Source organism: Hylobates moloch, unplaced genomic scaffold (assembly GCF_009828535.3).
Source record: "Hylobates moloch isolate HMO894 unplaced genomic scaffold, HMol_V3 SCAFFOLD_15, whole genome shotgun sequence".
In the NCBI taxonomy this organism is placed as follows: domain Eukaryota; kingdom Metazoa; phylum Chordata; class Mammalia; order Primates; family Hylobatidae; genus Hylobates; species Hylobates moloch.
This window is the reverse complement of record NW_026652290.1, coordinates 17,856,678-17,882,820: the sequence shown is the minus strand read 5'-3', so window position 1 is coordinate 17,882,820 and position 26,143 is coordinate 17,856,678. Positions and strand designations below refer to the sequence as shown.

The 26,143-nt window shown below is 52.0% G+C and overlaps 1 protein-coding gene across 1 annotated transcript in view; it reads left to right on the top strand.

Annotated features, from left to right (window-relative positions):
- SDK2 (sidekick cell adhesion molecule 2) overlaps positions 1-26,143 on the top strand; it is a 145,467-nt gene that overhangs the window by 13,312 nt on the left and 106,012 nt on the right. Inside the window, exons 3-12 of the mRNA XM_032179094.2 lie at positions 1,698-1,831; positions 8,448-8,559; positions 11,235-11,425; positions 11,567-11,650; positions 13,742-13,936; positions 15,536-15,652; positions 17,665-17,832; positions 18,736-18,838; positions 25,293-25,469; positions 25,866-26,002. Of these exons, the coding sequence (XP_032034985.2) occupies positions 1,698-1,831; positions 8,448-8,559; positions 11,235-11,425; positions 11,567-11,650; positions 13,742-13,936; positions 15,536-15,652; positions 17,665-17,832; positions 18,736-18,838; positions 25,293-25,469; positions 25,866-26,002 (1,418 nt within the window). The remainder of the gene's footprint in view (positions 1-1,697; positions 1,832-8,447; positions 8,560-11,234; positions 11,426-11,566; positions 11,651-13,741; positions 13,937-15,535; positions 15,653-17,664; positions 17,833-18,735; positions 18,839-25,292; positions 25,470-25,865; positions 26,003-26,143) is intronic.

Below are 26,143 nucleotides of genomic sequence, written 5' to 3'. Positions count from 1 at the left end.
GCATTAGTGGGGATGTTTATTTGAGAGCCTGTTTAAAACTCTGTAACATTCACCTAATGGGAAAATTTGAAAAGAATTCAACTGGATTTGTCCTTGTTAAACTAACATTAAGGATGTTTAACAGCTGTCTCAGGCCCATCACATTAAAATCCAGAGATATACTTGACAAACTAATGGCTTTGTTTGTCATTGGGAGAATGGGTGGAGGGAGGCAGAGCCGGTGTGGGTGGCGCTCCTGGCTCCATTGCACCCACATTCCATGGAGCCTCCAGCTTCCTGCTTGGACAAGCTCCTTTTCCCTGCCAGAAGACCTGGCCTGAGAAGGGGCTGCATGATGGGATCCCAGCAAAGGAAACCGGCTGAGGCAAACAGCCCATCGCCACACCCCAAAGCACACCAGCCTCTTTTTCCCTCCTAACCAGCCCACCCAGTCCCACTCTTGGTTATGAGCTTCAAAGAGGTAGAAACTCCAGCCGGGTACGGTGGCTCACACCTGTAATCCCAGTACTTTGAGAGGCCAAGGCGGGCGGATCACCTGAGGTCAGGAATTCGAGACTAGCCTGGCCAACATGGCAAAACCCCGTCTCTACTAAAAATACAAGAATTAGCCGGGTGTGGTGGCATGCACCTGTAATCCCAGCTACTCGGGAGGCTGAGGCAGGAGAATCACTTGAACCGGGGAGGCGGAGGTTGCAGTGAGCCAAGATCGTACCATTGCACTTCAGCCTGGGTGACAAGAGCAAAACTCTGTCTCAAAAAAAAAAAAAAAACTGGGCACAGTGGCTCATGCCTGTAATCCCAACACTTTGGGAGGCCAAGGCGGGCAGATCACGAGGTTAGGAGATCGAGACCATCCTGGCTAACAAGGTGAAACTCTGTCTCTACTAAAAATACAAAAAATTAGCCAGGGGTAGTGGGGCGCACCTGTAGTCCTAGCTACTCGGGAGGCTAAGGCAGGAGAATCGCTTGAACTCGGGAGGCAGAGGCTGCAGTGAGCCGAGATCATGCCACCGTACTCCAGCCTGGGCAACAGATCAAGACTGTCTCAAAAAAAAAAAAAAAAAAAGAGAGAGGTAGAAACTGATACCCAGAAAGGGGACTGGAGGGAACAGGACTTCCAGAAGTTGATGTCACCAGGTGACCTATGGCCTTTGAGTCCATCAATCCTGAACAGATTTAGGATTAGGGCTAAGGCATGGACTCTGGAATGGCCCTGCATTTCTAAATTCATTAGCATTCATTTGTCATTTACTTATTCATTCACCGACATTCACTAATCCATGCTGAGAACATTTCTTCAGTGTCTGGACGCACATCATGCAGAAATAACCACACACAGCCGTGGAGGCTGTGACCTGGGAAAGGGCAAAATTCCAAGGGGATACCTGGAAGCCCCTCGCCCAGTCTTGGGGTAGGGGCCAGGGAAGCTTCGTTTGGGTGGTCTCGGCGTCTGGGCATGAACGTACTGTCTCTGGGTCTGGTTGACAGCATCAGCACCGTGTTTAGCATTCTCTGCAAACTAAACGTGGCGGGATGTAGGCAGTAAGAGGTTGGGGAGGGGATGGCAGGAGGGGCCCTGGGAGGCCGGGGACCAGGAGATATGGTCAGGCTGCCCCCTTAGGGTTTCCACTCCCACTCCCTGGAGGTTCAGAGCCCCTCAGGCCCCTGTGTCAGAGGAATCCTTTTCCTCTTCCCAGAGCCATCACGCTGGAGAACACCCTTGTCATCCTGTCAACGGTGGCCCCTGACGCAGGTCGCTACTATGTGCAGGCTGTTAACGACAAGAACGGGGATAACAAGACCAGCCAGCCCATCACGCTCGCCGTGGAGAGTAAGTACTCACAGGGCCGGGACCGATCGCAGAGCGGGTCATTAAATCTTGGCAATGGTGCTCCAGGGGATCATTGGGAAGATGGAGTGGCAGAGGAGGGTGGCAGGGAAGCTAGGGGACGGCCAGGGGGAGCCTTCCCAAGGAGGACGAGACACAGCAGAGCCAGGGGTGCCTGGGCAGAAAGGGAGCAGCTGAATGCTGGAGCCCATTCCCATGACACGCCTGAGATGCTGCATCGGTAGAGAGGATGCTTAGCACGACTGTTAGCAGGGCTACCAGGGACCCAGGGAGGGGTGGGGCAGAGGAAGAGTGTGTGCATGTGTGAGTTGTGGCCACTATCAGGGAGGGCATGTGGGTGATTGCAGGGTTGAAGCTTGTTTTTACAGAAATATACTAACTGCCTCTACTTGGCTGTCACATAAGAAGTGCTGTCTATATTGGGAGTCAGGTGGTCCCTGCTGATGGGAACACAGGCCCTCTGCCCAGGCACCCACCTAAAACACCTCCATCCTCAGACACCTCCAGCTCCCTGGGCGAAAGGGGCAAAGCCCTCCCTAGAACTCACCACACAGCGAGACACACACAAAAGCGTGACTTCCTTGGTATGCCTTGGCGAAAAGACGCTTGTCCAGCCAAGACTGAAGCCAGTTTTCTTTGGAGGGACGAGATGCTAGGATGTTCTTTCTGGCCTGGTTCTCCCTACTGGACTAGCCCCTCCCTCCATACTCCATTCCCAAGACAGAGAAGGAGGGGTGGACAGCCCAGGAGCAGCCTAGGCCCAAATCCCAGAGTTTGTGGGGCGAGGCCAGAGCTTCCTGCAGCAGCAGTAGCTGAGCCGTAACACAAGCTGGGGGAGGCAGATGTTCACCTCCCTCCACATCTGTACAACTCCTGCTCTCAAAGCAAGCCTCATTTATCATCCTTGGTCACGACGGTACTTGCCCACCAGCGGCAGGATGAGGGTGCGGACCAGCCTGCAGCCTTTCTGTGCTTTTATTCTGATCCTAGCCTCTGCTGTCAGTGCCCAGAGGGCCCAGGACATTCCGAGCCCTTGCCATCCCCATTCCAGGGCCTTTCACACTTCAGCAGGAACCGCTTCCCATTATTCCAGGGATCTCCTTCCCCTACTTAGCGTCCAGTCTGCCTAGAAGGAAATCTGAATGCGGGGAGGAGAGTTTCATTCTGGAGACTGACCCGTCAGGGTCTCAAGTATATCTGGAGACTGACCCATCAGGGTTGAAGGTGTAACCTCTCACATCGAGTCAGGGTCTCAGTCAAGTCCCAGCAGCCTGGGCCCCAGCCCATACCCTGGGGCTGCTGTTTCTATAGGAGAAGGGAATTTAGTCATCAAAGAGAGATGCTTCTCCCCATATATTTTCTAGTGATCAGATTCCCTGGAGTCTCATGGAATCCCGTCATTTGGTAAGAGGCAATGTCAATGACACAGGAGTAGTTCATGGTCCAAGTCAAAGCCAGGCATCCTCCTAGGTGACTCAGTTTACCCCAAGACAGAGTCGGGGCCTTCCTCTCTGTTCCCTTCCTCCGGCACCCAGCTCCTCCTCATAGGCGTTAAACTAGTCTACTCTTCCTGGCTGACTTTGGGAGTCGCTCTCTGCTCCATCCCAAACCACCCAACGCTCCAGCTGGCCCCAGGGAGGTGGTCAGGGCCCCTCTGACCCCCTGTACCCACCCAAGCCCTGCCCAGTCGCCTGTCTCTCCCACCCCACTGCCTCTTGGCCTCCTGCCAATCACTCACTGATGTATCCTGAATTCAGAGCAGAATCAGCTGATTTTTAGCTAATTTCTCTTCCCACAAGTGACTGCACTTGAAAACCCTCTCCCTCTCCGTGACACAAATCCCCAGCCTGCCTGCCTGCCTGCCTGCCTGCCAACCAATTTGTGAGGAGCAATTGCCGCTTCGCCCACCATCAGCACCAGCTCCCCTCATTCCTCTCCTGGGCCTCACCCCTCCCTCTGCTCTCCCCTCCGCACCGCTTCCTCCATCCCTCCTGGACTCGAGGAAGTCCAGCTTTCTGCATCCTATGCTCTTCAGAACCAGAGAAGGAAAGAGCAAGTCCGGTGACCCCAAAAGTTTCCCCCTGCTCAAGATAACCCTGGTGACCTCTTTCGGACTGTCACAGCTCCTGAAAACCCCACACTTGCATGGTGACTGCATATCCGGGGATCAGTGCTACACTGTCGAAAGGAAATAGAATGCGAACCACACGTGAAATTTTAAATTTTCCCGTAGCCCCATTTTTTCCAAGTAAAAAGAAATCATTGACATTCATTTTATTACTCTGTTTTATTTAACCCAACATAACAAGAAGTTATCTTTTTAACATACAATCAATGTAAAGAATATTAATGGGATACCTTCCATTGGTTTTTTGCATACTAAGTCTTTGAAATCCTTGTGTATTTTATGCTTATATCACATCTCAATCTGGATGTGAAATTTTCATCCGAAATACGTGATCTGTATTTAGATTTCACAAAATTTATAGCTGAAAAGTAGAGTCTTATGCATAAGTTGTTCCACACATGCTTAAAAGTGTTCTAATAACGGAATTGGGGATTCGTTCTTAATTAAATGTAAATTAGTTAAAATTAAATCACATTAAATCAAAGGGACACCAGCCACATTGCAGGAGCTCATAGGCACGTGTGGCTCGTGGCCCCCGCATTGGGTGGTTCAGGTCACAGGGCCTGGAATACCCTGGCTCCTGGGCAGCTGGAGAACAGGCATCCCAGAAGCCTACCCAAGAGAGGGGAGCAGCTCACACCCCTGCCCCACCGCTCACCAACCTGTGGCCCAGGCGAGTCCCATGGTCCCTGAGCCTCAGTTTCCCCATCTGTAAACTGGTGCCTATGGCAAAGTCGGGAGGACTAAATGAGGTGGCCCAGGTGAGTCACATGGTCTCTGAGCCTCAGTTTCCCCATCTGTAAATTGGTGCCTATGGCAAAAATGGGAGGATTCAATGGGGTGATTCAGGGAGAATGGATCACATTAGATGTCCCTTGTGGCTGTTACGCAAAGCGTCTGGGGCAGTGAGATCCAGTGTGGCCCCCCGTGTGGGGAGCCCCCTACACTTCCTCCCACCCCAGGGCCCACCCTGTGGCAGGAGCTCACCGGGAAGACACCCCTCCTCTTTGCTCGGGCTCACCTGTGATTTTCATGGTTTGACATTTGGAGCCCCATTTACCCCAATAACCCACTTGTGCTGGGGTGACCTTCATTAACAGTAAATCTGCTCCAGGACTCACTTCTCTGAGACCCACTCAACTCCTGCTATCTCCCAGGGAGCCACCCCATGAAATGCCTGAGGCCTTGCCCGGTACCCTGCAGGGCTTAACGTGCATCCCCGAGCCTGCGACTCCCACCTCTCCATAGCCTCTGAGTCTGTCACGTGGACTAGGGCTGGCAGGGAGAGCTCTTCCCTGCACAGGCAGGCAAATCTCCAGGAGGGGAGGCTGTCATTTATTGAGCACCTACTGTGTACTAGGCACTCTGCAGTCACCCCAGACCAGCTTAGCCGCCCCCTTCCCGGCAACCATCACAGGCTGTTTCATTCATTAACCCCATGAGCATTGATTCGACTTCCTCTGGGACCTCGCCCTCCATGAGGACAGACCCTGGCCGTCTCGCTTGGTGGGGAATCTCCGGTGCCTGGAACACAGCCTGGCACGTGTCAAGCATTCACCTAGGAAAGATTTGTTGAGCTGGGGCCTGAATTCACACAACCCTGAGAGGTAGTAACTTTCATCCCCATTTCCCCCCGAGAAGACTGAAACTCAGTAGGATGAAGCCACCGGGATACCTGGGGGCAGAGCTAGGCTTTGAGCCCGGGCCTTCCTCACCCCTGGGACCCTTTCTCACTGTGCCAGCATCCCTGGCCACCTCAGCCCCCATCGAGCCCTGCAGGCTGCCACCTGGGCCTGAGCACATGGCCATCTCTCCTCCATTCCTTCCAGAGCCAACAAGCCACTCCTGAGCCCTGGGGCCTTCCTTGAGGGCTCCCTGTTTACCTGGCTGTGCCATGTGGTGCTCTGGCTTGGGCTCTAACTGTCTGTCTCCTACTTGTGCCCCATTAATCTGAGCCGTGGTACCTGCGCGCCCCCGCGTGTAATAAACAACTTAGAGCACACTTTTATGGATTCAGCTATATCAGCAGCTTTCAATCCGATCGCTCTTTATGGCACCTACATGAGGCTTTTATATTGTTGCAATTATTTTGCTTTATATGCTTCCTTTCTTTCCCCCTTCATTTTACTTTATTTTTTACATTTTATTCGCATTCTTCCTGGGCCTTTTCTAGCAAGGCCTGGAGTCAAGGAAGGAAAACCTGCCCAGGGCTGACAAGGTGGCCCAGAGGGGCAGTGGGGCCACTGTGCACCCTCCCCCTAACCCCATAAAGAACAGCCTGTCACTGTTACCCCAGGGCCCGGCAAGTCATCGTGGCCTACTACCTCCAGAACCTTCTGGAAAGGGGCCAACTGGATAGATTTGTTGTGGAGAAAAAGTCCTCAGAGGTTGTATTTTCAGGAGCCATGGATCAGGCATACACAGAATATTGGAGTTTCTGCCAATATCGGGCCTACACTGACCCACCAAGATGAAAATCTGGCCTCTACTTTAAAAAAAAAAACTCAAAATATAAAAAAAAGGAAATGCTACTACCTCTATTAGAAGAGTTTGGAGTGTTTCTCTTTTTTTTTTTTTTTTCCCAGTAAAACCCACATACAGGAAGCTCTTGTTCATTTCAATCATCGACCCTGGGAGTTGGACGATGGTAACACTAGATCCATTCATTTGTTCACTTAACACACATATTTGAGCACTTACTGTGTGCCAGACATCCTTCTTCGTGCTGGAGGAGTGGTAGTCGTCAAGACTGCATGAGTTGGCCAGGCGTGGTGGCTCACACCCATAATCCCAGCACTCTGGGTGACCAAAGTGGGTGGATCACCTGAGGTCAGAAGTTCGAGACCAGCCTGGCAAACATAGTGAAACCCCGTCTCTAATAAAAATACAAAAATTAGCCTGGCGTGGTGGTGGCACCTGTCATCCCAGCTACGTGGGAGGCTGAGGCAGGAGAATCACTTGAACCTGGGAGGCAGAGGTTGTGGTGAGCCGAGATCGTGCCACTGCACTCCAGCCTGGGCGACAGAGCCAGACTCTGTCCAAAAAAAAAGACTGCATGAGTCAGCTCTTGGTACCGTAACAAAGCACCGCAGCTGGGGGCTTACGAAGCAAACATTCTGGCTCCCACCATCCTGGAGGCTGGAAGTCCCAGATTGGGAAGCCAGTATGGTCAGCTTCTCTTCTCAGCTTGCAGATGTCTGCCTTCCAGCCGTGTCCTCACATGGCGGAGAGAGAGCCAGCTCTGGCCTCTTCCTTTTTTTATAAGGACATGAATCTGAAATATGGAAATATTCACACCTAACAAGTACCTGGAAACCTACTTTCTGAGAGTTTCATCCTTAACTCTTTCATTTCATTCAATGAGAGAATTAAAGTATTACATGCTTTTTAAGCAAAAGTTGACAATATGTTAAGAGAACATTTTTCTTTTTCCTTGGGACCCTCATTGGCCCTCATGAGGCCTGGCCCTCGTGGCCTCATCTAATCCTAATCACCTCCCAAGGGACCCCTCCAAATGCCATCACATTGGGGGTTAAGGTTCAACATATGAATGGGTGGGGGACACAGCTCAGTCCACAGCAAAGACCCATGAGGTTCCTGGTCAGGAAGAATTTTAGTCTCTTATGGCCTGCTTAACAAAGTACTACCAGCTGAGTGGCTCACAAGAGAAATTGAGCCTCTCACAGTTCTGGAGGCCAGAAGTCGGAAAATCAAGGTGTCAGCAAGGCTATACTTCTCTGAAGATTCTAGGGGAGTCTCATTTCTTGCCCCTTCCTGGCTTCCGGCTGTGGCCAGCAATGCTTGGCATTCCTTGGCTTGTGGCCACATCCCTTCACTCTGCCTCTGTCTTCACAGAGGCTTCCGGCCTGTGCATCTGTGTCTCAATTTCCCTCTTCTTACAAGGACGCCAGTCGTATTGGATCTTGAGCCCACTCTGATCCAGTATGACCTCACCTTAACTAATTACACCTGTAATGATCCTATATGCAAATAAGGTCACATTTACAGGTGCTGGATGGGCATGAATTGGCAGGAGGTGTGTTGGGGGAGGGGGCCGGTGACTCTGTTTGACCTAGTACAGAGAGTTTGCATTCTGGTGGAGGACGTGGACAATGCAGACTAAACCAACAAGGTCAACCCAGGCAGAGGGAAGGATTTGAAGGGAATGGAACAGGACAGGGTGGTGGTGGGGAGAGGGGGGTGTGGCTGCTTTACAGGAGGGGTGAGGAAGGCCGTCAAGGTCAGTGATGTCTCTGCTTGGACCCTGGTGTGGTGACTCATCAAGAGAGGAAGTGGAGGGATCAGGTAGTCCCTGGGGTCAGTGTCTGGAGGTCTGCTCTGGAGCTGCCCCTATGGCCACCTGCTCCACTCGGTGAGGACAAAGGCCTCCCAGGGCATCAGCCTCTAATGAGGCTGGCAGGGATAGGATTTCTAACCTCTGCCCCCAACTAACATCTGATCTCTCCCCAGATGTAGGGGGGCCTGCAGACCCCATCGCACCCACCATCATCATCCCACCTAAAAACACCAGCGTGGTGGCCGGGACCTCGGAGGTTATCTTGGAGTGTGTGGCCAATGCCAGGTGGGTAGTGCCTCTTCCCTCGCTCCTGCACCCCTAACTCCAGCTGCTGCTCCCAAACTGCGGGCTCCAGGGAGAGTAGCCAGAAGCCACATCACCTGAGGATCCAGGATGGAGGAGGAGGGGTGCAGGGAGACCCGCTGGCTATTGTCAGAGGGTTGCTGTGTGCAACCAGGGCTGGCTTGTTCTCTGTAGCCCAAGAAGAGAAAACCAGGCCCTGGATGGAAGTTACAAGGAAGGGGATGTCAGCCTGGGACGTACGGGACTGGAGGGAGGGTGGACTCACTTCTAACCCTTGGAGGAGCCCAGAGGGAGCAGGTGGCCTCTCAAAGCGAGCCCTCTTGCTTGCAGGGGTGTGCAGGAGGGAAGTGTGTATGGGAAACAATTCACATGGTGGTTAAGAGTACGGCTTCGGGTGCGATGGCTCATACCTGTAATCCCAGAACTTTGGGAGGCTGAGGCGGGCGGATCACCTGAGGTCAGGAGTTCAAGACCAGCCTGACCAACATGGAGAAACCCCGTCTCTACTGAAAATACAAAAATTAGCCAGGCGTGGTGGCGCATGCCTGTAATCCCAGCTACTCTGGAGGCTGAGGCAGGAGAACCGTTTGAACCCAGGAGGCGGAGGTTGCAGTGAGCCGAGATTGCACCGTTGCACTCCAGCCTGGTCAATAAGAGTGAAACTCCATCTCAAAAAAAAAAAAAAAAAAAAAGAGTACGGGCTTTGTAGGAGGGCAGATCAGGGGTCAGGAGCTACCAGGGCCCTTCCCAGCCATGTGCAGCCCTCACCTCTCCCGCACAGGAGACAATTATGCAACCCCTGAGCCTCATTATGTGCAGCTAAGTGCCTTCCATGCTCTCTGCCATGCTAAGCGCCTTCCCACAAGACCTCCTTTCTCCCAAAACAACTGTATGGCATAGGTGTCACCACTTCAGAGCCCAGAGAGGGCAAGCGGCCTGCCCAACGTCACCCAGCTAGATGATAGCTGAGTTGAAATGCACTGCCCCCTCTCCCCCAGGCCTGTACTCACTGCCACCCTCTGGGCCTCAGCCTCCACATCTGTAAAATGGAAATGATCTGAGCACCAACCCCAGCGGAAGGTGCATAGGCAGCGTGCTGACCCAGCCTGACCTGACCCTTCCTAAATGCACTATGAAGTTAAACCCATGGGATGGGCAGGGGGTTAGACTGATGATCCCCCCGAGGTCCCCTTGACCTGAACCTTCCTGGAGAGGGAGAGCATGTCCTGTAGCAGCATTTTTTTTTTTAAGATAGGGTCTCACTATGTTGCCCAGGCCGGTCTCAAACTCCTAGGCTGAAGTGATCCTCCTGCCTCAGCCCCCTAAAGTGCTGGGATTACAGATGTGAGCCACTGTGTCCAGCCTTTTTTGTTGTTGATATTATTTTTGGCAGCATTTCTAAAAGTATGCTCCTCCAATCCCAAGTTTCTCACAGGCATGGCATATTAGCCCATTTGCATTGCTATAAAGGAATACCTGAGACAAGGTAATTTACAAAGAAAAGAGGTTTATTTGGCTCACAGCTCTGCTGGCTGTACAAGAAACATGGCACCAGCATCTGCTTCTGGGGAGGCCTCAGGAAGCTTCCAATCATGGCAGAAGGAGAAAGGGGAGCCAGCGTGTCTTATGGCAAGAGAAGGAACAAGAGAGAGGGGAGGAGGAGCTAGGCTCTTTTAAACAACCAGCTGTCACATGAACTAACAGAGTAAGAGCTCACTCCATCACCAAGTGGGTAACACCAAGCATTGTGGATCACATTTCCACATGAGACTTGGACAGGACACACATCCAAACTCCAGGACATGGGCAAGGCCACCAGGGTGCAACTGCACAGTGAAAGCCCTGAGAAGCCCCTCAATGAAGAAACTGCCCAGCGTCACTGGAGCTACTGTCACTCAAGCCACTGTTTCCCAGACGTATGCGGCCACAGAACTCCTTTTCCACGGGGCCCTTCTGAATACCCCCGTGTCACTAGCAGGGGCCCACTTTGGAAGATCCGTCCTCAGGGACCCACCAGGTGCTAAACAGAAGTGCCTGGACAGACCCAAGTCTTGGGGGCTTGGGGGTGCAGGGGTTGGTGATGGTGGAAAGCCAGGCCAGACTCACACCCTTGCTCCTCTCTTGCAGTTGGGGGGTGGGTTTTTCTGTCTGTCTGCCCGTCTGTCTGTCTGTCTGTCTGTCTTGTCTGCCCTTATTTCCCCTTTTCAAACTCTGGGTATTTCATGTTTCTGTCTGTCACTTGCCCTTACCCTCGTCTCCTCCGTGTCACTGATTTGTGGTCAGATGGGGCACAGCACACAGGGAAGACCAGAGAAAAGAACTGCAAGCCAGGCTGCTTTCCTGCTTTGCCTGAGCTGCCAAGCCCTGAGTTCCAAGTCCATCAGCAGGCCCTGTTCCAAGCACTTCACTGGCACTAATGCATTCATCTTGGCTACAACCCTGGGCAGGCACAGATGCACCCACTTTACAGAAGAGGAAACTGAGACCCAGAGCCCTGTGGGAACTTGCCCAAGATCTTGCATCTACAAAGTGGCAGGAAGGTGGCAAACCCAGGCAGCCTGGCTCCCAAGCTCACACTCCTTACCACCCCCCACCATGCCTCTCGGGCCTCTGGGAGTCCTCATGGCTGAACACTGGCCTTCCCTTGCCCTCTGCAGGCCCCTGATCAAGCTACATATCATTTGGAAGAAGGACGGGGTGTTGCTGTCAGGCGGCATCAGTGACCACAACCGCCGGCTCACCATCCCCAACCCCACCGGCAGCGACGCCGGCTACTATGAGTGTGAGGCTGTCCTGCGCAGCAGCAGCGTCCCCTCTGTCGTCCGGGGCGCCTACCTCTCAGTGCTGGGTGAGACAGGGTGGGGCTGCTAGGGCTCCCCTGAGGGGTAGGGGCAGCACGGCAAAGGTCCTCCTTAAGGGTGACCCCCCACAGTGGCTGGATCAAAGCAAGCATCACTCTGATCTCCTCCCCTGGTCCTTCCTCCTACAGAACCGCCTCAGTTTGTCAAGGAGCCAGAAAGACACATCACTGCAGAGATGGAGAAAGTGGTGGACATCCCCTGTCAGGCCAAAGGTAATGAGGTGGCACCGATGGAGGAGGACAAAGACCCCAGATCTTCAGCCTCTCTCGTCCTTGTCATGGACATTTCTAAATTCCAGCTTCTTCTCGAGACCATGTCACTAGGCAGAGAGTCTGTCTGGCTGTCTGAGCAGGCACCCCAGGAAACAAACAGGCCAAATTACCATAATCTCAGGCTGGAAATCAACCTTTACGGTACCATAACTTGAGGGTTACAAATGAACCCAACTTACAGCAATTTCAGGACAGGTGACAGACCCAAATTGCCCAAAATTGGAGAGCTGTAGACAATGACAAATTACCGTAATGCCAGAACCAGCAGCCCCCGGGCGCATCTCACCTGAGATGTGTCTTATAAGCTCGGCCTGTTTCCTGGGCCATTTTGCTCCATCTCCTCTGCCAGCTCCCTCCGCTATTCCTACTTAACCCCCCTTGAAAGAGTTCCTGGAGAATTTCTACTTTCCCCTTCCCCACTGTCCTTCCTTCTGATTCAGTTCCGCCAAAAGACAGCCCGCAGCCAGGGTGAAATCCGGGATGATAAAGAGAGAAGAGCGTGCACAGTGGGACACGCTGAGCAAAGGGGCAAAATGTGTCTCTGCAGGAGTGAGGATTGTGCTGGAAGGGATGAGTAATGACTTCCCTTCTGAGACTCCACAAGGGGAAGGCAAAGATCCATCCATTCAGGCGGCAAATATTTTTTGAGGGCTTACCGTGTGCTGATAGCGTCCTCAGGAGTGGGGAGATACAGAACAAACCAAAAAGCCAGATCCCTGCTCGTGTAGAACGTAACATTCTTGGGAGGGAGATGGGCAAGCCGATAAACAAATAAAGATACCTTATTTCATCTCACTTAAAATGCCATGGGTTGTAAGATGCCCCATTATTTTATGGACCACTAAGAAAGAAAAAAGGCAGCCTATTAAATTATGACATGCTGTCGATTATAAGACACATCCTGATCTCGGAGAGGTGACCATGGGAAAGAGAGCGCATGGTGGATTGGATGAAATGTGGCATCACAGGCTGTCAGGATCAGAGGGTGCCGGGAAGGGAAGGCAAGCAGGCTTTGTGGGGACAGGGCCGTGGGGTGCTCCTTGTAATAGGGCGTGGCAAACTCTTCTGGGGAAGTCTTTTTTTTTTTTCGTCTTTTTTGAGACAGAGTCTCACTCTGTCACCCAGGCTGGAGTGCAGTGGCACGATCTTGGCTCACTGCAACCTCTGCCTCCCGGGTACAAGCGATTCTCCTGCCTCAGCCTCCCAGGTAGCTGGGATTACAGACATGCACCAGCACACCAGGATAATTTTTGTATTTTTAGTAGAGACAGGGTTTCACCATGTTGGTCAGGTTGGTCTTAAACTCCTGAGCTCAGGTGATCCACCCACCTCAGCCTCCCAAACTGCTGGGATTACAGACATGAGCCACCATGCCCAGCCCGGCTGGGGGAACTTATGAAAAAAACATGCCAGGCTGAGAGTGGGGAGAGGAGCCTCCTCCTTTCATCTCCATGTGCAAAGCCGGTATGGGGGGCTTCCAAGTGCCCCCTAAGGAACACTGGACCATCTACGTGCTCTTTGACACAGGGCACCATGCACTTGGGAAAGCATCCCCCACTTGGAGGTTCCCAGAGCACACATACGTGTCTGCTAAGTATTGCAATAAAAAATAAGAAATTCGGCCAGGTGCAGTGGCTCACACCTGTCATCCCAGCACTTTGGGAGGCTGAGGTGGGAGGAACGCTTGAAACCAAGAGTTCTAGACCAACCTGGGAAACCTAGCAAGACCCCATCTCTACACAAATAGAAATAAAAAATAGAATAAATACATTAGTTTGTCCAATCCAGCATTTCCATGCTAAACTGATTCCAGGATCTTTACTCTATCCCAAAGACTTTGAGAATTGCCACTCAAAGAGCATCTTCCTCCTCTCCCTAGACCCAAAGTGGCACCTCTGAGAAGGTTCTAGACACCAAGATTCACCAGGGACCCCCTCGCAGATTTCTGGGCCCGGCCTCCACCCAAGCACCCCTCCTAGGCAGAGAGGAGGCAGGAGGCAGGTTGACGGTGGGCCCACGTCTTGCCCACAGGTGTTCCGCCGCCCTCCATCACCTGGTACAAGGACGCAGCCGTGGTGGAGGTGGAGAAGCTGGCCCGCTTCCGGCAGCGCAGCGATGGAGGCCTGCAGATCAGCGGCTTGGTGCCCGATGACACCGGCATGTTCCAGTGCTTCGCCCGCAATGCAGCCGGCGAGGTGCAAACTTCCACCTACCTGGCTGTCACCAGTAAGTTGGGCCCTCCTTTGTGCTGCCCATGAGCCCCTCTTCCCAGAACGCAGCTTTCTTCCAAGGTCTTCCGAAAGGCCTCTTGTGCACAGCACGCTCCATTATGCAGATGGGATCCCCAAAGGCCGCCTGCTGCCCAGCAGCCTAGGGGCACAGCCAGTTACCACTGCGGCCTCTGGAGCCCTGAGTCCAGAGCCCTGGAGGAAATCTCCGGTCCCTAGAAATTCTCTCCAACATCCTGGGGCCCAGGTTGGGTTCACGGCTTTTTCAGAAAAGGAGCTATGAAAACAACCACGGGTACCAGCTCTGGCATTTCAACTGTCCCTGGGTTCCCAGGCAGGGCTGGAGTGACCCCATTCCAGAGGACCTGCTCATGTTTCCAAAGAAGAGAACTGGTGCTTTTCTCTTAGTTCTCCTGCTTGCAAATCCCTTTCTGCCCTTGGAGTCTCTGTCAGGGATTGTCATAGTTGCCCTGGCCGCTTCCCAGAGCTGTTTTAACAATCAAAGGTGACACTGTGGGCCGGGCGCAGTGGCTCACACCAGTAATCCCAGCACTTTGGGAGGTCGAGGGGGGTGGATCACTTGAGCCCAGGAGTTTGAGACCAGCCTGAGCAACACGGCAAAAGCTCGTCTACCAAAAATACAAAGAATTAGCCGGGCATGGTGGCACACACCTGTACTCCCAGCTACTAGGGATGCTGAAGTGGGAGGATCACTCAAGCCCAGGAGGCAGAGGTTGCAGTGAGCCAAGATGGCACCACTGCACTCCAGCCTGGGTGACAGAGTGAGGCCCTGTCTCAAAAAAACAAAAGAAAAAAAGATGATACTGTGAGTGGCCCATAAGCTCAAAGGTCTGTGTAAATGCAAAGCACTGGTGGGCTCCTCAAGAAGCACGGGGATGTTCAGGGGTCTCCTTGAGCTCCACAGTGTTCATCACCCAGACCCACAGAGGCCCCAGGCAGGGCAGCTGTGGGGCAGAGAGCTTTTGGGTGTGCCCCAAAGGTGGCTACCAAGGGGCTGCCGTCTTGCTTCTGGCTTCCAAGCACAGGTGAACTTAGCTCTGTTCCCACGCCCATCTGGCGAGCTCCTTCCTTGGGGGCTGGGATGAGGCAAGGAGAACACAGAGCCAGGAGGCCTAAACGGTGGCCATGGCCGAATGGAGCTCCTGGGGCAGGGCCACTTAGAAAGTGGCAGAAGTCCCCCTCTTGGCTGTGGCTGTTTTTCTTTTCAGAAGCCAGAGCCTTCCTTTCACTTTTGGCTTGTGAACCCCAATAACCTCGTCAGGGAGGATGTGAGCTGCCTTCTGGGGTCTGCAGTTTCTCCCAAATGCAGGCCTGAGAATCCAAGCAGGGTGGGGACTGGTGTCACCTGGGTCCTTCCACAGGGCAGGTGGCATAGGGGAGTCCTCATGGCCTCTCCGGGCTTCTTCCCAACACTGGGGCCCCATGAAGATGCCTACATCCTTCCTAGTGGAGGGCCCCTCACCATGGCAGGGGGAGGATGAGGGCCTGGCCCTCGGTGGGCTTGGAGGCCCCTGGCCCTCTGGCTTGGGGGACCTCTCCCAGGGTGTGGCTAAAAGGCCCACTTCTCTGTTTGCAGGCATCGCCCCTAACATCACCAGAGGCCCTCTGGACAGCACGGTGATCGACGGCATGTCAGTGGTGCTAGCATGTGAGACCTCGGGGGCGCCCCGACCAGCTATCACTTGGCAGAAAGGTAGATGGGACAGACCTTCAGAGAGTGTGGCTGTGTGATAGCCTAGGAGCGTCTTCAGAACTAGGCTCTGCAGCCAGCCAGATTGGGTTCTCCATGCACATTCGTGAAGGTCATACACTGTATAGCCCAAGAGAGCATCTCTCGGCCGGGCGCGGTGGCTCATGCCTGTAATCCCAGCATCTTAGGAGGCCAAGGTAGACAGATCACCCTGAGGTCAGGAATTCAAGACCAGCCTGGCCCAAAGTGGTGAAACCCCGTCTCTACTAAAAATACCAAAATTAGCCGGGCATGGTGGCAGGTGCCTGTAATCCCAGCTACTCTGGGAAGGTGCTGAGATAGGAGAATCGCTTGAACCTGGGAGGCGGAGCCTGCAGTGAGCCGAGATTGTGCCACTGCACTCCAGCCTGGGAGACAGAGCGAGGCTCCCAGCCTTGCCAGGCTCAAGGTCCAGCTCTTCATCTTCCAAGACCTGCCACCTTGGTGAGTTACTAACTCTGAGCCTCAGGTTCCCCACCTGTAAACTGGTGACAATAATATATATATACCCCAGGGTGATGTGAAGACTAGACTATAGCGTGCATGTGAGGGTCCTGCATTGTGCCTGGGAGGCCGGAAGCCCAGGAAACAATAGGTGCTTGATGATAAATATTATTCTGGTGGTGGCTGCTGCCAGTCTCCTACCCCAGGCAGCTCAGAGGGCTCCAGATGGCCGAGCCAGCAAAGCCGAAGCCACCTCCCTAAGTCCATCTGCCCTGTGTACTTCCTCTTCACCTCTGTGTGTGCACATTCACCTTCACAACTCTCCCCATGCACACACACACACACATGTGCACACACATGCATGCACATACATGCACACATGTATGCATACACATGTACACGAACATATGCACACACATGTACATACACATGTGCACACACACATGTACAAACACAGTTGCTCCTTCACACCGGCAAGCCCCAGTTCAGAGGTGCCTCCTCCAAGGACTCACCCTGCCCCAGCCCCCAGCCCTCCCCTCCAGCCCTACCTCCTTCACTCCCCTCCTTCTCATGCACGCGGTCATCGGCTTATTCACCTAGCTCATGGCCTGTCTCCCCACAAAGTCAGGGGCATCAGTTTTGTCCACTGCCATCTCCCAGGACCTAGAACAGAGTCTGGCACACGGTAGGTACTCAATAAACATTTGTGGGGATAATAGGGGCACACCTAACCTAGACACGTGCTTACACATGGAAATAAACACACCCACCCAGCACACTCAGTTCACTGTGCCTGCACGCATGTACAAACGGACATGCGACCCCCGGATGCACACATGGAGATTCCCTTCCGTACAGGGGTGGGGGGTTCTTTAAAATAGACATAGTCACAAAGACCTGCATTCCCAGGCTCACTCTTACAGGTGCACTTCCACTCTCTTTCTCCCCCTTTCTCTGGCCAGGACCCTCCCAGGCTGGGCCCCAGGCTCCCTGGGTCCCCCTGCAGAAGGGGGACCCTGTCCTGACCAGGGCTGCTGCTGGGGACACCATGTCCCTCTCTACCCCACCCCCACTCCAGGCGGCTCCCGTCACTTCCCTTGAAGGTGACTCTCTCCAGAAGCATCCTGCCGCAGGATGCCCGTCGTCACCTTGTCAGAGCTGTCCCCCCCCAACCCCCCACCCAGGTGCCAGCTGCCTCTGAGGGCTGTGCCGGGCTGCTGCTCACCGTCATCAGGAAACTGCACCCCCTTCTCTGTTGAAGGGCATGCGGTGTGGCGGGCACAGGAGCATCAGGGGACCTGGGCTCTAGGCTGCCCGCTCTGAGACCCGTGCCCTCGTGTCCGTCCCTAAGCCAGAAAGCTCTCCAGGTCTCTCAGCCCCCACCCCAGCCCCACCACCATCTGTCCTCATTCCTTCCAGCACTTCCAGAGCCAGGGGCCTGTGGGGGGACCACGCTGCCCTGGAGTGGCCGGGGAAGGGCAGGTTGTGCCCTTGGGGGCTACAGGCTGACCCCCACCCTGTTTTGCCCTCAGGGGAGCGCATCTTGGCCAGTGGCTCCGTGCAGCTGCCTCGCTTCACGCCCCTGGAGTCGGGCAGCCTCCTCATCAGCCCCACACACATCTCCGATGCGGGGACCTACACCTGCCTGGCCACCAACTCTCGGGGGGTCGACGAGGCCTCAGCAGACCTAGTCGTTTGGGGTGAGTGTGCAGAGCCACAGGGCTTTATACATTTGTGTGTGCGTGTGTACATCCCTGCAGGTGCTGAGGACTCAGGACAGCTACGGGGCACAGGCTCACACCACCAGCGTCTCCAACCCCAGTGTCTGTCCCGGTCAGGGCCTTTCTCATCAGAGGGACAGTGACAAAGTGGTTCAGAAGCCAGGGACTAGGAAGATTCTGCCAGTGATGCTATGCTTGGCCGACCTGAGAGAACATTGAGATTATAGGAGAGTTGCCTTCATATATTTTAGGGCAGAAATTGGCAAATCTTTTCAAGAAAGGGCCAGATCATAAATATTTTAAACTGTGTGGGCCAGACGGTCTCTGTCACAACGACTCAACTAGCTTCCGTTTTATCTAGAAAGCAGCCACAGACCGTACGTCATCCAATGGGCGTGGCTGTGTTCCAGTAAGGGTTTATTTAGCCAAAAAGGCCACCTACCGGATTTGGCCCCCAGCCTGTAGTTAGCTGACCCCTGCTGTAAGAGAGCTTCTCAAGCCACTTCCAACTTTGGATCCACACCCAGCATACCTGTGGGCCACTTGTCTGGACTGAGCCCGGGGGCCCTGGTGCATGAAGCACTAGACTGGAAATCAGAAAACCCTATTTTTACCCTGGTTGGACCACTGATATGCTGAAAATATGGTCCTGATCATCCTTAGAGTTTGCTCTCTCCATCCCATACATGGTTTGCGAGAGCAAAATTTAATGAGCCCCCACTATGATGTAGCTTCTGAGAACTAAAGTACCAGGGAGCTCATTGTTCTTTTTAACCATTTGGGGACTTTCATATGGTACCTAGTCTGCCTTCATCCACCCAGAGTCCAGCCACACGGCCCCCACACCCCTTCTCACCATGCTGTCTCCGCTGTATCTTTCAGCTCGGACCCGCATCACCAAGCCCCCCCAGGATCAGAGTGTCATCAAGGGCACCCAGGCGTCCATGGTGTGCGGAGTGACCCACGACCCCCGAGTGACCATCAGGTACTGGCTCTGCTGTTGACTCCAGGCAAGAGGGGAGAGGGAGCCTCTGGCAATAGCTTGTAGCTGGGCGAGTGTCCACACCAGGGAGGTAACAGCTGCATAGCCACTCCTTCTGCTGGGCAGTGGCATTTCCAGAGCTGAGTGCAGGGCTGAGAGGTAGGGGATATGAAATAAACAACCAGGAACTGAGCTACCCTGAATTGAGTTCAGCCAGTTTCCAAGGTGGGAGGAAAAGAGGAAGGGGTGCAGAAAGATGAAGTAAGAGGAATGGAGGAGGGGGTGAGGGAAGGGAAAGGAAGAGGCTTGTGGGTTGGTGAGCATGGAAGGGAAGGAGCTGCTCTCTCTGGCCCTGGACGCCACTGCTAGTGTCCCCCAGCCCACCCTAAGTCTTTGGCCCTCTGGCCTCTGAATGGGCAGCAGAGGGTTCTGGGCAGGCGGATATGGGATCAGCTGTAGGGGTGGGGCAGGAGATGATCCCTGGGGGTCCCTGCAAGAGAAGCACATGTGGGAAACTGAGCCTCCAAACCGAGGTCACCTCACCATCTTCCATGGCCAAGCCGGGACCTTGGCAAGGGACTTGGCTTCCAGGTAACTCAGTCCCGCTGTGGAAGCCACTAAAACGGCTGGGAGGAAGCAGCCAAGAAAGGTATAAAAGCCAGGGCCCCTCCCAAGCACCTGAACCAAACCCTACCCCCACCCCCAAGGCTTTGGAAGCTAAAACCAGGAGGAGATCGTCCCTGCCTTCTCTTCCTTGAGCTCCAGAATGCTGAGGGAAATGCAACTGCTTCCTTAGAAATAAATATTCCCTGCGTGTTGCTTCTCTATTTTATGAGCAATATCACTGTCAAAGCAACTGGCATCGAGGCGGGAAGGGGCCGGCGCTCCTGCACTGGGAGAAATGGCCTCCTCCTCATGCCGGAGGCAGCTGCGTCCTGGGGCGCCATCTGGTGGCCACTGGGCCTATGACAGTCTGTACGGCCACACCAAATGAGACTCCGGGAGCCCAGGTTGGTACAAGGGGCTCCGGGCTTTTGGCCAATACGGATTCTCAGAGAACACATCGGCGGCCCCAGTTTGAGAAACACCTCATGAAGTGTTGACCACTTAAGGCAGTCATCACGTGACGCTAGCACAAATGCAAAAATGTACGTAGATGTATTAATAGTTAGAAGATTGTTGACAGAGATTCCAGAATATGCTTATTTCTGGGTTTAACAGATTTTTCTTAAAAAATTAACATACCAACTGTAAAAAAGGTCCTGGGAGAGAACCCACATAGAATACTGCTGTGTATCTCGGGCCCATTCATTATGTAGTAGCTATACTTTTAGCATTCATTAATAGGGAAATTCTGAAATTTAGTATGCTTTAAATCAGATTTTATTTATAAAAATGTCATCTTTATAAAGATGACTTACTTATGAAAGTGTCAACTTATTCAAGAAAGACATACATTGTATTCATTCTCTAGACAATTACTGATGCATAACGGCATTCGGGGGTCTCTAGCAAAGTAACCAGCAGACCCACTCTGTAGGCCCTTCCAGTGACCTACAGGTCAGAAATCCCTGTACCAGGTTACCGAATTGGGGTCCTCCCCTTAAACGGAATTAACCATCAAGGACCATCTTCTCAAGATGGGGCGTGGGGAGCAGAATCATCCCTTTATCCCCCCCAAAATTGGCAAAGTCTATGCCCAAGGCCACCCCGGCAGTTCCCACCCCAGTCTGTCTTCCTTGGACTGGGGGGACAGGGGCATCCCTTCTACCCTCCGTCTTGAGGTAGATCTTGGGGATGGGGTGGGACCCATACCTCAGCAATTTTAAAAAGCTCCCCAGGTGATTCTAATGTGTCACCAAAATTGAAAACCCTGTTCTATCTGCAAGACACAGCAGGGTTCCCTAAGCAGACTGCAGTTTTTGCCGTTGAAAGGAATGGTCAAAACTGCAATTACTTTTGCACCAACCTAATAGAAAGGATCTCAACAACCAGATCAGACTAAAGTGGTGCCGCTGAACCCTGAGTAACACGTCCTCAGAGCAGAGCCAGGTGCAGGGGTGAGGGCCTGGGCAGGTGCAGGTTTCTAGCATGAAAACCTCCAAAACAGTTCTAGAAAAAACACTTCTGGCCGGGCGCCGTGGCTCACGCCTGTAATCCCAGCACTTTGAGAGGCCGAGGCGGGTAGATCGTGAAGTCAGGAGATGGAGACCATCCTGGCTAACATGGTGAAACCCCATCTCTACTAAAAATACAAAAAAAATTAGCTCAGCCTCCCAAAGTGCTAGGATTACAGGCGTGAGCCACAGCGCCCAGCCGGATTTTGGTCATTCTAATAGCTGTGCTGTGATAGCTCCTTGTTGCTTTAATTTGCATTTCCCTAATGACATATGATGTACGGCATCTTTTCATTTGCCTGTTGGTCTTCTGTGTACCTTCTTTGGTGAGGCATCTGTCAGTGACTATTTTTTAATCAGATTGTTTTCTTATTGCTGAGTTTTAAGAGTTCTTTGTAGATTTTGGATAGCGGTGCTTTATCAGAGATATCGTTTACAAATATTTTCTTCTAGTGTGTGGCTTCTCTTTTTATTCTCTTGAAAGTGTCTATCAAAGAGCAGCAATGTTTAATTTAATGAAATCCAGCTTATCTGTTCTGTCTTTCATGGATTGTGCCTTGGGTATCGTATTTAAAAAGTCATTGCCAAACCCAAGGTCATCTAGATGTTCTCCTGTATTATCTTCTAGGAGTTTTATAGCTTTGCATTTTACATTTAGCTCTGGGATCCAATTTGAGTTAATTTTTGTGAAGGGTGTAAGATCTGTGTCTAGACTTTTTTTTTTTTTTTTTGCACGTGGATGTCAAGGTTTTCCAGCACTGTTTGTTGAAAAGACTTTATTTTTATCTTTGTTTTTGTTTTGTAATTGATTTGTTGGAGAAACCAGGTTCTAGAAGACAGAGGTCAGCAATCTTTGCTGTAAAGGACCAAAAAGTAAACATTTTAGGCTTTAGGAGAGCCATATGGTCTTATCATGACCACTCAACTCTGTTTATAGTGCTAAAGCAGCCATATGTAAACAGGCACTATGTAAACAGATGGGCATGTCTGCGTTCTAATAAAACTTTATTTACACAGACAGGCAGCAGGCTATAGTTTGTTGATCCTGCTATGGAATATTCAACATTCTGGATTTGCCTGGCTCCTTTCTCACAGTGTTGTTAACCTGTTCTTCTATCCTCTGTATTTATAATTCAATTTCAGTAACTGCTAATTAGATTCATGTTCAATTGTTTTGGCACAAATACTTCACAGGCAGTGATCTCTGCTTCATAAAGCACCACATTCTGAAGCAAAGAATGTCTGCTTGCCATAGGCTATTTCTTTTTTTTCTTTTTTCTTTTTTTTTTTTTTTTTTTTGTGTGTGAGACAGAGTCTCGCTCTGTCACCCAGGCTGGAGTGCAGTGGCGCGATCTCAGCTCACTGCAAGCTCTGCCTCCTGGATTCACGCCATTCTCCTGCCTCAGCCTCCCGAGTAGCTAGGACTACAGGCTCCCGCCACCATGTCCGGCTAATTTTTTATATTTTTAGTAGAGACCAGGTTTCACCACGTTAGCAGGATGGTCTCAGTCTCCTGACCTCATGATCCACCAGCCTCGGCCTCCCAAAGTGCTGGGATTACAGGTATGAGCCACCGCGCCCGGCCCCAATAGGCTATTTCTTACATGGGAATTACTCTCTGCAACTAAATTTGCTTTTAAGTAAAATTCTGCCCATCCTGTGAGTGCTGGCAAGTCCTTTCTAAATAAAGGGATGAATTGAAGGTGATTACTGTTGTTGGTATTAAAAGGTATTAAAAGACTTAAAAATTAACTCAACAATTTCACTGCTGAGAATTTGTCCTTGAGGAAGTGATTTGGAATGGTTGTAAACATTCTGCCATAAGGACCACAGCTTTAACTATAATATTAGAAAACAAGGAGCTAAACTGGATGTCCAACATTATGGGATCGGTTAAATTACAAAACAGCTGTACTGAAACATTGTGCATCCAGTAAAAAATCATGGTGTGGAAATGTCACATCAAAAAGAGTTTATGATATTTTTATTGAGTCAAAAAGCAGCTTTAAAAACAGGATGAAGGATGACTGGCCAGGCGTGGTGGCTCAAGCCTGTAAACCCACCACTTTGGGGGGCAGAGGCAGGCAGATCACCTGAGGTCAGGAGTTTGGCCAACATGGCAAAACCCTGTCTCTACTAAAAAACAAAAAAAAAAAAAAAAAAATAGCCCAGCGTGGTGGTGCAGGCCTGTAATCCCAGCTACCGGGGAGGCTGAGGCAGGAGAATCGCTTGAGCCTGGGAGGCGGAGGTTGCAGTGAGCCAAGATCGCACCACTGCACTCCAGCCTGGGTGACAGAGTGAGATTCTGTCTCAAAATAAAATAAAATAAAATATAAAAACAGGATGGCTGAATAGATTGCTGTATACCATTCATGTAAATATACTGGATCATTTAAAATATATAACAATGGCTAACTTTTACTGACCACTTGCCTTGGTTCAGGCAACTACTGTATTTTATATCAGCTCGCACAATCCTCACAGCAGTGCTATGAGGTGGGTGGTGTTAGTTTCCTCATATTACAGGTGAGGAAGCTGAGGCCCAGCAAGGTTAAATAAACTCACCCAAGGCCAGGCGCGGTGGCTCACACCTGTAATCCCAGCACTTTGGGAGGCTGAGACAGGTGAATCACTTGAGGTCAGGCGTTAGAGACCAGCCTGGCCAACGTGGTGAAACCCCATCTCTACTAAAAATACAAAATTAGTCAGGTGTGGTTGTGCTCACCTGTAGTCCTAGCAACTCAGGAGGCTGAGGCAGGAGAATCACTTGAACCTGGGAGGTGGAGGTTGTAGTGAGTCAAGACTGCACCGTGGCACTCCAGCCTGGGCGACAGAGCCAGACTCTGTCTAAAATAAATAAATTCATTAATAAATTAGCTCACCCAAGATCACAAAGCTGGCAAGTAGCAAAGTCAGCATTTGGCCTGAGAGTCTGACTCCTGAAGGTAGCAGTACTGTAGTGCACTGCCTGTCCGGGCAGGGAAGAAGGGTCTGGGAAGATATGCACACACTGTTTGTTATGTTATGTTAACACTGTTATGTTACGTTAAGAAGGGTCTGGAAGATACGCACATACAACCATGTTAATCATGGTTCCCTATTATCAGAAAACTTTTGAGTTTTCTTTTTCTTTTCCTTTTTTTTTTCTTACCTGTACCTTTTACTTTTCTGTTGATTCTGCTTCTGTTTTTTGGGGGGGCTTTTTGAGTGTTTTTGAGACAGAGTTTTGCTGTGTCGCCCAGGCTGGAGCGCAGTGGCACCATCTCGGCTCCCTGCAACCTCCACTTCCCAGGTTCAAGTGATTCTCCTGCCTCAGCCTCAAGAGTAGCTGGGATTACAGGCACTAGACACCATGCCCGGCAAATTTCTGTATTTTTAGTAGAGACGGGGTTTTGCCATGTTGGGCAGACTGGTGTCAAACTCCTGACCTCAGGTGATCCACCCACCTCGGCCTCCCAAAGTGCTGGGTTTACCAGTGTGAGCCATGCGCCCAGCCTGGTTCTGCTTTTGAAACTTAGGTTAAAAATATTACAGATTCACTCTCCCTAGTTATCTGACATTCTGTAAACCCAGATAGTCCCGGGAGTCAGCAGCTCAGGCCCCCACCCTGTACCCCAGTTGAACGGGGCTATTTGCAAGGCATCTCAGCCACCACCAGGTTCTTCACACGTGTACTGAGAACCAAGGCCAACCTTGCCTGGCGTCATTGTGTGGCATCCTGCCCCCCAGGGCTGGCACTCCCTGTATGTTGATGACAATGACAATGGTTCTGTTCCCTCAAGAACAAATTCAGAGAAGATATTTTTTATCGTCAAGCACTGATGCGTGTGTAATTTCTCAGGCCCCATTTGTATTGACTGACCGAAGCTAAAGTGATTTTTTGGACACTGAAGTCAATTTGTCACACTGATGCCTTGATATAATGATTCCCCTCATAAAACTAATTCAGAAATGTAGTCTATGAGGAAACTTGAATTCCTTTTTCCAGCTGTAATCTTTTAACCTCTTCAGAAGAATACCTTTCACTGGCTCTTTTGCAATTGCTTCTGGCCAGAAGCAACAACGCTTTGACCCAACCTGAACTGAAGCTGTAACGACCAATAATGACTGAATGCGTTCGCTCTCCCGCTCTCCTGCACCCTCCCTGCAGGAACGATGGGCTTCCAGACTGCTTGGCCTTCAACGGTCCTGCTCCCCGATCCCAGTGTCCTGCCCGGCTGTCGCCTGCAATTGTCCTCTGCCCAGCTTTGGAGCTATTTTCTCGGGACAAGCTTCAGGCTAGGCCCACTCCCGAGGCACCCTCCTCTCCCTCTCTACTTACGGGTTCTTCTTACTTTTAGGTACATCTGGGAGAAGGACGGGGCCACCCTGGGCATGGAGAGCAATCCTCGTATCCGCCTGGACAGAAACGGCTCCCTGCACATTTCACAGACGTGGTCGGGAGACATCGGCACATACACCTGCCGGGTGATCTCAGCGGGAGGCAACGACTCTCGCAGTGCCCACCTGCGGGTCAGGTAAGGGCAGCCCTCCCAGGCCCCGGGAGAGGAGCTCCAGGCAATAGCAACTGGCAGGCTCAGAGCCAGCCGAGTCCCTTTTGTCAGATCCCCCAGGCCACGTGTGACCTGAACTGTTCAGCTTTGCTCAGGACATATCCCCAGAATCCTTCCAGGCCTTTCTGTCAGCTCAGTTAGGCCCCCCGTCAAGAGCAGGGGGGTGTGAGGATGGCTTTAGCAGGAGGGCTCTGATTCCAGAGAGAAAAATCTCCAGGTAGATGGCCCGAAGGCCACATTTTATGTCTGAGCATGAGGTATCATGGAAGCACAAGGCCTACAAAACCTGTGTCCACAGTGCCCCCGTCACCTGCCCGCAGACCGCATAGGGATGCCTGACCACGTGTCTCTTTCCTCCAGGCAACTGCCCCACGCGCCCGAGCACCCAGTGGCCACCCTCAGCACCGTGGAAAGGCGAGCCATCAACCTGACGTGGACCAAGCCCTTTGATGGCAACAGCCCCCTGATCCGCTACGTCCTGGAGATGTCGGAGAACAGTAAGCTTCCCGTGGTCACCTCCAACACCTCCCGCCCAAGCTTGCACTTAGGAGTCAGCCCTGGGCTGGGGTCCCAGCTCTCCTGCTTCCTAGTTCTGGGCCTTTGAGCAGATCCTTCCCTCTGGCAGCCTCAGCTTTCCC